Below are 12509 nucleotides of genomic sequence, written 5' to 3'. Positions count from 1 at the left end.
ATTGGTATTAACAGAATTATTTATGTTCATGAATTCTTTTACTTCTTTATAGTGACTTGGCATGGATTTGAGGTGTTCCTCCAGTGTATCAATACTAAAATACAATTTTGAAATAGTTGGCATTCTTGTAATAGGAATTCTTATAATAAGAAACTGGAACTTGTCACCTCGAGTAGCTTTTTGGTCCCTTACACAACTGTGATGACGTATTTTATGAAAGAATTCATTCTTCTACTTGAAGGGCAGCGTTCTTAAAAATAGTTGTGCTACTTATGTTGTGCTAGCTGTGATAGCACTTAAGAGAGTTTGAGCACAGATCGTGTAATAATCGATTACATGACATATTTCTGTCGCTGGGTAAAGGTCCAGATTATCCCAGCTACGGAACAACGAGCTGAAAGCAAGTACCCAGGAGATAGTGGCTGGGTGTAGGATTGAAGCTTCATGCTAAACAAAGTTACAGTGAATAGGCAAGTATAGCATGAGTGGTTTTCTGTATTTTGGTAGCTTCTGTATGCACGCAACCACTCAGCATTTGCTGAATTGGAATATTTGTGCTATTCTGTTGAAGCTGTTGCAGATATGCATGAGGAGAGTAAAGCTGCAGCAAATGGATGTGGCAAGATCCGAAGCGGTGCTCAAAATGGGGCAGCTTTACTTGCCCTCATGGAGAAGACTGGATACAGCATGGTTCAGCAAAATGGGCAAAGAAAATTCGGTGGTCCTCCACCAGGTAAGCTCTTCTTTTGAGACTGAAGATTGGTGGAGCCTCGTGTTGTGTGTCTTGACAGTGACCAGTGGTAGAAGCTTAAGGAAGCAGTCTAAGAAACTCAACACGTATCGGAAGGGTCCTGGTGTGTTTTACAATTTTCAACAATTTAAGATCTCTTGAGCTAGACTGTGTGGAACATTTGCTTTTGGTGGACTTAAAAATCACACCTTTAAAACTACCTTAAATTGGCAGGTAGCACAACAGATGTGGAGTTCACAAAGCCAAGTGTGTGTTCCATATGACTGAGAACATGCTTCGAAACATTTAGGGACATAGAAGGGAAAAACAAGTTGGTGACAGAGGCCTAACCTACTTATTGTCTTCTCTTACACCTCACCACTTGCATTGGCCAAAGCATTTTTTTTTAACTTTTGTTCTCTGAGAGAGCACCAGTGAAGATTAACTCATTTTGTTTCAGAGATGATGATAAAATATTTCTTTTATTTTGAATAATTTTTCCAGTGTTGCTGACATCAGCAGTGTACAAGAATTTTGCTACTAAGCCTGGTTGTATGATATGGAATACAATAACTCTTCTTTCTGAATCAGATTATGCACTTAGATAAGCAGAAAGAAGGAAAATTTTTGTGCTGCTCTTTCAGTTCATTCTCACTTGTGGTCTTTATAAGTTATGTTCATAAGCATGGACTTTATTTACTCATTGCTGTATGGAGTTTAAGTTAGAGCTGCATTAAAATTGGAAATTAATTCAAAATTATTTCTCTGGGTTTTTCTGTTTTACATTTTGTCTGTACTTTTACTAAGCCTATATAAAATAGCAAAAGGAAGCCCTGTGAAACTCTTGAAAATGGCACTGGAAAAAGAACTGCAGGACATCACTAACTTCAGCCTGTTCTTAAATTATTATACATCTTTTACTTAATAATGTCTTTTAATTAGAGCATTAGACAGTATTCAGTGTGTTTGTTTAGCAAAGTTAATTTTATTAATATATTCTGAAACTAGATGGGTTTGACAAGGTACCTCTTCCATCAATCATTGATGTTAGGCATACATAGGCATATATCTTTTCTTCAAATCTTCATGTATTTTCATAGGACATCGAAAATGCATTTTTTTTAAGTGGGCAATTACTCTGAGTTACTATAAATGGCTGTGGGCCAGGTGAGGCTTAGATGTTTGAGATGGCTTGTAGAAAATGGCAGTACCTTTATAAATGAAGGGTTTCAGTATGAATTTTCCTTGTTTAGGATGTGATTTCTATAAGGTTGTGTTGCTGTCAAAGGATAGTCTCCCTGTCAGCTCTATTCTCAGCAGATGTGGCTGAAAATTGCCCTAAAAATTTACAGGTTTTTACCTGATGCAGTTCTTTTTTAGTGTATGCCACTTATGAAAAATGTCTCTGTACAGTGTTTAAAAAAAAAAAGCTGAAAGTGAATTTTCATAGTTTTATGTCTGCTGCCATCTAAGCAGTGGACCCAGTGATGTCACTAGGCATGTGAGTCATTAGAATTACATGGAAGTTTAAGATGACATGGACACTAACAGTAGGAGGATTATGTCTAATGTTGATTGAGCTGCTGCAAAAATAGGAGTCCCATTTTCTCTTGTGCAGCAGTGAATCAAGTACCTGGTCAAGGAAGCTCTGTCAGCTACTTGTGGGAATGCTTTTGACTGACTTTCCATGTGTGCTCTGCTAAGTACATGTCCCTCACAGCAGCTGTGGCACAGACCAGTTTTTTTAAGTCAGGAGTCAGAGGCTAATTCCAGTTGGCAGTAATGTGCTGTACTGCTGGGTTAGTATGCAGCTTTAAAATGAAAGGGGGATTTTTGTGTGGTAAGTGGCTTTTGCTTATTGAGAATCACTGTTCAATCAGTTACTGGGCTGAGAGGGACGGTAAAAGTTTATCTAGTTAATAAATAAATAGATTGTTATTTAATTTCATTACTCCTGCACAGTTTTTGCTCTACTGGGGTGTGCAGTTGCCATTGTCATGGAGCTCCTAAATGTTGTACAGTTGTTTTGTGTTTTTATGTGGGAAGGGACTGGCACGATGTGAGTGATGGCAGTACTGGCCTGCAAATGGTGTTAGCTGCCATGTCCAGTCAGACCTCAGCTCGGGTGGTCAGAGATATTTATAAAGGTGAAAATGATAAAAATCTGGAATGCTGTGTGGAACAGAGCCAGGCTTTTTCCTGGGTAGGTCATGGAGTGTGACTCCAAAATGCATGTCAGTTCTGATGCCTTGGGAGCTTCCCTGTGTGCCATGTAGTTCTTTCTGTACGGTTTACAGATGCAAAATGATTTTGTGAGAAGGCAAAAATCTTTCAATTCTGTTAATTTTTTTCAAAAGTAAATTACAGACTCTCTGACAATACATTAAGGAAAAAGTGTTAATTACAAAATAATCTAAATATGAATTTATTCTGAACTTCAAACCAAAGTACGTTATTTAATTATCTTCTTGTCTTAACTTGTCGAGAGTAATTATTTTTTCACCTTGCCTCATTATGCTTTGTCATTTCACACTAGTATAGTTTTTTCTACCATCTTTGTACTCCTTGCTTTTTCTCCTGTAGAAAACCTTCCTCACCAAACTTTTAGAAAAAGCTTTTAGTCATGATTTGAGTGTCTGCCTTTGAAACTTCTACCGGAGTTGTTTGTCTAATTAAAAAAAAAGAAACAAAGCCAAACAAACATTTTAAATTTTTTATTATTTTGGGAAAATGGAGTGCTGCATTTGAAGACCATAACTCCATAATATTAAATGCATAAATACACCTTTACATTATCTCTTGAACATATCTTTCAGTATGTATGGCAGAGATATGAAAGAATATTTTAATGTCCTTAGCTTAAGGAGAGAAGCACAAATGTTCTGCAGCTTTTGGGTGTCAACCAGAGACTGACTTGTTCTGTGGAAATTTTTTTTTGCTTCTTTTTTTCCTATCATCCACTACTGCCTGTGAAAACTGTGGTCTGTTTCTAGAGTAAAAGTGTTCCATATTTTTGGCTGTTGCAGAAAGTTTGGCTCTGTATCCTGCTTTTCTTAGGGAGTCTCATTTTATTGGATGAATGAAGGTGGGAGAAAAATGTTTGGAGTTTTTGAATTATGTCAAGGAGGAAAAAAAAGTGCTGCAATGGGGACCTTAGTAAAATTTATAAAAATATGGGGCAAGAAGTGCAGAGAAACATTTTGTAACTTTAAGGCATTGTAGTAGAAAATAAAACTGAAGTTCTTACCTAGGTATCTTTCTTAGGTATATCAGTTTTATTAATAACTGAAATAAAAGTGTAAGGGGCATAAAATTATTGAAGTAGAGATTCTCGGTAAACCTGTCAGTGTTTTTGATAAACATGTTCAGTGTGTTGTCATACAGATTACATTGGAAAAAAGCCTAGAAGATGGAATTTAAAGAAATGCAAACTTTGGGTTTCTGTCATTTTTAAAAATTGAAACATAAAATAAATAAGACATAATAGAATGTGCTGGTTTTCTGCTGAGACCACAAATAAATAACTCCCACATTCAAAGTGGATATGGGGGAAATGTACATTTGTACTAAGGTTGCTGTTGGACAATTTATTTTAAGGTTGGGAAGGTCCTCCACCACCTCGTGGCTGTGAAGTTTTTGTGGGTAAGATTCCGCGTGATATGTATGAAGATGAGCTGGTTCCTGTTTTTGAGAGAGCTGGGAAGATCTATGAGCTCAGACTGATGATGGAGTTCAGTGGGGAGAACCGAGGCTATGCTTTTGTCATGTACACCACTAAGGAGGAAGCCCAGCTGGCCATCAAGATTCTTAACAATTATGAAATTCGTCCAGGGAAGTTTATCGGTGTCTGCGTAAGCTTGGACAACTGCAGACTGTTTATTGGAGCAATCCCTAAAGATAAGAAGAAAGAAGAAATACTGAATGAAATGAAAAAAGTTACAGAAGGAGTGGTGGATGTCATTGTTTATCCAAATGCCACTGACAAAACTAAAAATCGTGGCTTTGCCTTTGTAGAATATGAATCTCACAGAGCAGCTGCAATGGCTAGAAGACGACTAATCCCAGGTAAACCTGTTTGCAATTAAACTGAGTTTTTATGGAGAGTATCTATTTCCACATTGGGGGGGATGACATGGTGGATCATATCTGTTTTCCATTCTGTAAGGTGTTTTGAGAGTTTCAAAACTGCAGTATTGCTTGTTGGCTAAGGATGAGTTTATTTTTTATGTTTTGTAGTTGTGGGGTTTTTTAAGCTTTTTTTTTTAAGAAGCTATAATTTAGGTAGTTCTGACAATTAAAAAATAGACATCAGTTTAATGTAATTTAGGTGTTTATGCCAGTATGTGTTTGCATGGGCACACATTCAGTTTTCATTTACATGCTCAAGGCTCTGCATTCAAATTCTCTTAAAAGTGAGCTCGGAAAGGATAATGCCTTGAATGTGCCTCATATTTTCTGTGGGTTGTCATGAGTAATGTTTTTTTCATCACTATGAAATACATGAATGTTTCATATTTTAAAAAAGGTAGGTCTTTAGTATTTTACTAGAAAATAATTTTGACAGAAAAAGAGAGAAAATAAATATGCAAAAGTATATACAATATACAAAATATCAAATATATTACAAGTATCCTAATACTATATAATACTTGTAATAATATGGAATATATTCAACATGTAATTGGTATGTTTAATGTATCTATATATCTGCAAAGTGGTGGGTGAAATACCTCCAGATCACTGAATGGAGAAATAAACCACTATGATACACGAAATGATGGGTTGACATGAGTAACAAAGCATATTTGGTTTATTTTCTTTTAGTTTTCTGGCATCTGCTGCAACATAGAGTAAGGGTTGTGCTGAAGCTGTACATTTACATTACTATTTCCAAGTGTTGCCCATGCTTTTTAAAGTGGTAGTTTTATTGAAGAGGCTGTGTTTAGTAGCTTTGTAAATCCATTACTTTTGATCTCCTTTTGTGTGTCTCTATGTGCATGTCACAAAGTCTTTGTTTTGACAGCTTATGGTGTTTAATGAACCCAAAGTAACAGAGCACTTGTCATTTTTGCAGAGTCTCATTTACTTTAACAATTTCAGATAAATTTAGTAGATATAGGCAACAAAACCCAGTTTCTAGTGGTATGCATCATGTTTTCTTTTTGTAGAGATAGGTGATAAGAATGATTCCGCTTTCCTTTGCATGTTTCTTATTTATATAATGCTTCTTTGCTGTAGGAACATTCCAGCCCTGGGGTCATACTATTCAAGTAGACTGGGCAGATCCTGAGAAAGTAGTTGATGAAGAAACTATGCAGAGAGTCAAAGTCTTGTATGTGAGAAATCTAATGATATCTACTACAGAGGACAAGATCAAAGCTGAATTCAACAAGTTCAAGCCAGGAGTAGTTGAACGTGTGAAGAAGTTGAGGGACTATGCTTTTGTTCATTTTTTCCACCGTGAAGATGCAGTTGCTGCTATGTCTATAATGAATGGAAAGTGCATTGATGGAGCTAGCATTGAGGTAACCCTGGCAAAGCCAGTTAACAAAGAAAGTTCTTGGAAGCAGCATTTTAATGGTCAGATAAGTCCCAGCTCTGAAAACCTCTTAGGGTTTCCTAACAAAGAAGATGGTACTCAGAAATCCTTGGGGAAACCAGCAAGTCTTTCAGTTCGTCTGAATGGTCAGCACAGTCCAAGCCCTCCTGAAGTTGAAAGAAGTACATATCCCATTTTTCCAGGAATAAAGCTTACTCCAATTAGCATGTATTCTTTAAAGCTGAGTCACTTCAGTTCTGCAGTAATGCATCTGGATTATTTTTGCCATAAAAATAGCTGGGCACCACCAGAATATTGCTTGTATTCAACCACAAGTCAGGATGGGAAAATACTCTTGGTGTACAAGGTGCTCATTTCTAGTATTGCAGACGATTCCCAGAGTTATTTCATGCCAGAAAAACTCTGTACAACAGTAGAAGATGCAAAGGAATTGGCAGCACAGTTCACACTTTTACATCTAGGTAAGCATAAATATTTTTGATTATATATGAAGAACTGGAGCTAGAAAAGTTACTTTTAAATGGTCCTTGGCATACATATCTTGGTGCACAGGTGTGTTTTGTATAAAGTAGTCTGCAGAAGGCTTGGTTCTTGTGTCAGTTGAGTCTGGACCATGAGATGAAAGCACTGAGAAAACACTCAAAGTATCTAAACAGTCCAGGCTAATTTTTGCTTACGTTCATCTACTGGAATGATGTATAAGGAAGAATTAGATGACATGTAAGTAACTTAGGTTTAAGGTCATCTGTGAGATGATTACAGTGCTGAAAATTTTTTTGAAAGTCTGTGTTCTAGCATCTTCATTTATATATGTTACATTTTTTAAAAATCAGAATGCAACTACTAGAAGAGGAAAGTTTTTCCATTATAAAATTGGGCAGGGGGGTGGGATTTTTTTTTCTTTGGTTGGGTTTTTTCCCTCACCTGCTCTAATTTTGGTGAATTGGAAAAGTGATTGCAGTACACTGTTAAAATAGTGTTACCATTCTTCTCTTCCTCATACTGCTACTTAACACTTGTTCTTCAAGTCTCTTGAGATGTATGTAGGCTGTGGTGAGGTTTCTCCTTTGCTCCTTTGGATGAGTTCATAGCAGACTTATTTCAGGCTTGGCTGTGATGCCTTTCTTTTTGGCAATGCACGACTAAAATGTAAACAAGGTTTTTCTTCTTGCTTACATTCTTTCTTCTCCTTGGTTTTGGATTTGGTGTGGCCAAAAGGTCTTAGAGGAAGAAGAAGCTCTGAAGCACAAAGCCTTATACATTGTGTCCACTTCAGCAGCAGTTGGTTTACATTATTGGGACACCTCTAGAAGGTGATGCTTTCAGATGGACAAAGTGATTTTGAATAATAAGTGACTAAGTATCTGTGTCAGGTTTTGTACATACAGCATTTGATTAGTTGAGTGTCTGTTTCCATATTTTTCTAGCTAGGAAAATTAGGGCCACACCTTTATAACCCATGTAATCCTAAACACAAAGATAAAAAGGGTACTAAACACAAAATAGTGATGTGAGGCTCTTCTTAAAAGAAGAATAAGGACAGTTGCAGGTTTTGTTCTTGACCAAATGTACCTGCCCAGTTTGCTTCTTTCATTACCTAAAGTTATTTTCTCTCCTGTACTTCTGTGGGAAAGAATCAAGGGAACAATTAAAGTTAGATTAGGAGTGATTATTCACAGCTGTGGGCAAATCCTGACACAGACCATTTTAAAAAAAATGAAGAAAGTATGTGTTGAGATTTTTATCTCCTCAGTTATAATTACAAATTATAACTGTAGGGAAAATGTTTTAAAGTGGATTTAAATTAATAGAATTCTAAAGCTTTTTAGCACATGATTGTGCCATACAGTCACAGTTAATGTGAGTTTGTATTTAGCAGAATTCCCAAATACCAGGTTTGCTTTTTACAGCTGTCTGCTTAATGGCCTAGTGCTAGTAGTGCTGTCATGTTATCTTTGAATAACACTTTTTCTTTTGATGGCCTCTGTGCATTCTGGTTTGTGAAGATTTGGGGCCTGCAAAGAGTATGCAGAACCCTGATTTGTTGCAAATGTGTACAAAGCTGACTTTTGAAAGATACACATCTTTGATTAAAAAAACCCTTTTTGATTTGGCATTGTTGTGATGCTGCCTTAGGGAATCTAGAAGTACAATTTCCTTTCCCAATCTAATCTAAAGAAGTTGTCTCTGTTCCAGTTCAATGTATATTCTGTGTTGAAAGAATATCTGCAGGTAAAGATGATTTGCTAGATGTGACAGAGTCCTTCTTCTCATGGAAGTGTTGAATGATGCTGCTGATGGATGTATGGGTTATGGTTTTTCTTTGGGGTTTGGGGGTTTTGTCTGGGGTGGGTTTTTTGATAACTAGCAGTGATTTGAGAAAAGTCTGAGTGTGTTTCTTGGAAGCAACTTACTATAAACATGAGTGTACAAAGATGATATAGGGGGCTAATTCTTTTTGGTAAGTAACTTCTCTTACAGGAGCCTAATTTTTTGGCCACTTAATTTTTGATGATGTGTACAGGAGGTTGGGTTTTGCTGTTACTTTTCTTTTTAAAGAATATAGATGTTCTAAGGTAAGTAAATGAGAAAGGGCTGCTTTGATTAATAATCTCAAGGCATTCTGGCTTTTTTTAATTTTTCTTTTTGTGGTATGTATTTCTGTATTTCCTTTCACACATTACAGAATACTTGATTTTTACCAAGTATTATATAGTACTGGTACACAGCAGACCTGAGCAGACAGCACTACAACAACTAACCACTTGGTGTCACCTGAATATTTCGAAAAAGATAGTTTTAGAAAACATGATTGTTCCCTGACAGCAGAAAACTGTGCTGTCAGGGAACAGTCAACAGCCACAAATGGTAGGATGTTTGGAAAGAATACAGAAGTTGCTGGCTTTGTTTAACAAATAGAGATGATAAGTGGTAATTCATGGTTTGGAAGTTTTTTGTGATCTTTAGAAAAGCTCAGAATGTAGTATAAGAAATTTTTTAACAGTATGAATTTAGAAGTCTGAAATGTTTATCAGATGACTTACACATAATGGTTTTTCTTACAGCCCCTGAGCAAGCATATATAACATTGCTGTCCCTGAATGCAGCATGGTGGGATAGTAAAGGTGAGTAAACCTCTCAGGATTGTTCATTGTGGCTTTTTACCCTCTGAGAGACATTGTCTTAGCTGCACAATTTGTTAGAGAAGTTGTACTTTCCTCACAGACACAGCTCTAAAGTGGCTTGCAGAGATTCTCTGTTGCTTTTTCCAAAGGAGACCATACCTCTCCTATACCTGTTGAAGGATCACACAGTCTGGTGGTCTTGTTGGTTGTGCAGCACAAAGAAGGTCATGGCTTTTATTCCTAAAATGACTCTTGAGTTATTTTTTCACTCATTTCTTAATTATTTGCCTTTCCAGCTTGGGTTTAAATTTATGAACAAAAGTGGTACATAAGTTTATGTACAAAAGTGGTACACAGTTTCATGTAAAAGATACTATTGTCTCCTCTGACTTTTTTTTTGAATATGCTATTGTGGATGAATTTAAGTATGTATATCTGTCACTTCTGAGACCTCCCTATATTTTTTTTTTTTTGGAGTGCTGTGAGAATGCTTACAAAGCAGTTTGAAAATGGCATTAAATCCATTTAATGTGGATTAATGGATGTGTCTTAACTTTACTGCTGGAAGTTTTTAATCCCAGGCACACAAAACATTTCCCAAAGGTTCAGTTATTTTTCAGCTGCTGCTAATGGGCAGGGAACACAGATTTTGGAAATCTTGGTCTGTGTAAGAGAACTTGGAAAAGAATTAAGTTAGACAGACACAACAATGTTGGACTGACTTTATCTGTGAAATAACTTACCTGCCTTCCGTAGAGTCAGTCACTTCAAAGCAGGATATAATTAACATGTTTTCTTCTACTGCACTGATGATCACAGTGAATTTGGGTTTTGTTTGTGCAGAGTACATCAGGCAGAACTTGGTGCTTAGCTGAGTGTAGACTCTGACCTAAATATGGTAAATAGGCAATATGAATGACAGCTGCTATGGCATGTATAATGTACGTAGCTAATATAGCTCAGAACAATGGCCTAATCTGCACTTGTCTGCATTAATATTTTGCACTCAGTGAAGGTGAAACAAAGGGTTATTATTTTAGTTCACTTAAAAGTGTGCGTGAGTGTGTCTATGGGGAGAAAATGCATTCAGTCCTGAAGAATGGGGTCTCTTAAAACTATAAAGCTCTCAGGAAAAAAAACCCTTTGAGCATTTGACTAAACAGTTTCTTAATTATTTTGAGTTAGTGTTAGTGCTGCAGAGGAAAGGGAAGAGCACAGTATTGGTATAAGACTCTGAATGCTTTTGTTGTACCTTTATCTTCACTATTAAGTCTATCTTGAAACTGATAATGCAATATGTTTGCTGAAATCAAAGTCACTTTCCCCCCCCTCCCCTCTCTTTCCACAGCCAACTGTACACCCTACTTGGTTTGAATATCCCTGAAGAAGAGGAGTTTGGAATTTATTGCTTTGGATCTTGTAATGAAAAGAAAAAGAACACCCCACTGATACATAATTACTGGAAATTCACATTCCATGTTTATTGATGAATAATTCTTCAAAGCATGTGTATTAAGCATTTCAATTTAAAGATTAGTGAAATTGAATGTTAAATTGTTTTGGTTAGTTTGATTAAATTTGGGTTTTGAAATATAATTTGTTTTAAAGATTTTTATTACCTGTAATAGCCTATACAGCAGTAATTTATATTTAGTGTTGAAACAATTTGCCACAATTCCTATTCTTGTATTTTCACACAGAATTTTTTCAGCTTCTATTGTATGTAATAAATCTTAAGCAAATCTTAAAAAATCCCACCAACAAAACAATGAACACCATTCTAGCAATCATAAACCTGCATAATATGAGACTTAAACACCATCTGCAAGTTTGCTTCCATTAACTTGATGCAAAATTTGATAGGAAGAACATGTCTAATAAAATTTTTGCATCTGCTCTAGCAGTACATTGATGGAAAACTGGTATTTTGAAGGACTTTACATGACTGTACCATCAGGCTACATTGCTGTAGTTGTAGCACTAAGGTTCAATACCTTAGTTAATTCTTGGAGACAAAAACAGGCAAAAAAAAATCCTGACAGATAGAGATTACATGTGCTTTTATGTACAGCTCACTAGGTTGTGTTTCCTGTTGTTAGCACCTCCCTGTTGGGACAAACGTGTGCTTTCATATTCACAAAGGCCTTACTTTGATCCAGGCTGTCCCTTGAAACCAGCACCTGTGCTTGCCTGTGGTAGCCATGTGGAACAGCAGCTTGCTCACTTTCTAATCAGGCCGTGTTCTTCTTAAAAAACCTTGTTCAGCATTAAACTGAAAATAGTTTTTGATTTTTAAAATCAGATATATGTAATTCATTTTGAGTGAGCCATCTTTATTTTTATTGTGACTATTTGGCATTTCTCAGTCAAATGCTTTATTTATTGAATGACAAAATAAACCAACCTTTTTTTAAACCTTCTTAACAATCTGAAACTAATACTATAGACCATTCTTATTTTTGGAATTTTATACCTAGTTTCAGTTCATTGACAAGGAATGGACCAGGTGGTTAAAATGTCTAAGGGCCTCACCTCTGCAAGTATTGTTTGTGAGCTGTTGTATCTGAAAATTGTTTGTCAGAAAGGAATATTATGTAGACAGAAAACAATGCAATGGAAAGATTTCAAGTTGAATAATTTTTCTTAAAAGCAATCAACTGTTGTGGTCCACTATGTATTTTGGTTCAGTGTATTTCATCACCATATTAAATTGTCCTTTTTGCTGTTAATTTAGATGCAGTTACAGCAGTTTCATTTCATTTGCATTTGATATTAGCTACCTAATAATTCTTTTACATGTTGCAATTTCTAATGTTGAAATAATGTGTTTGACTTCTGTATGCGAATTAACATTTATATTAAATTTATGCTGTTCATACTTGGTGTGTGTAAAAGAAAAATAAATTATTATTTTACACATGGTACTTTCACAAACTTACTTTGCAGAATTCGCTTTGCCTTCTGTAATAACAACCTTTGGCCAGAGCTCCAGTGCTTTCCTGAACAAAAGAAAGAGTGATTAAGGGGCTGAGTGAGGACTTAAAAAAGAAAAGTAATTGTTGGAAGGCAGGTTAGTTGATTAGCTTTTATCGCA

General features: G+C 36.0%; 1 protein-coding gene across 1 annotated transcript; it reads left to right on the top strand.

Annotated features, from left to right (window-relative positions):
• Positions 1–571: 571 nt before the first annotated feature.
• On the top strand, positions 572–10851 carry RBM46 (RNA binding motif protein 46). The gene is made up of 5 exons (XM_063157991.1): positions 572–733; positions 4328–4795; positions 5969–6751; positions 9356–9415; positions 10764–10851. Exons 1-5 carry the CDS (start codon positions 583–585, stop codon positions 10787–10789), a joined length of 1488 nt encoding a protein of 495 aa, XP_063014061.1. The 5' UTR covers positions 572–582; the 3' UTR covers positions 10790–10851.
• Positions 10852–12509: the final 1658 nt, after the last annotated feature.

Source organism: Melospiza melodia, chromosome 5 (assembly GCF_035770615.1).
Source record: "Melospiza melodia melodia isolate bMelMel2 chromosome 5, bMelMel2.pri, whole genome shotgun sequence".
In the NCBI taxonomy this organism is placed as follows: Eukaryota; Metazoa; Chordata; class Aves; order Passeriformes; family Passerellidae; genus Melospiza; species Melospiza melodia.
This window is presented reverse-complemented; position numbering and strand designations above follow the sequence as displayed.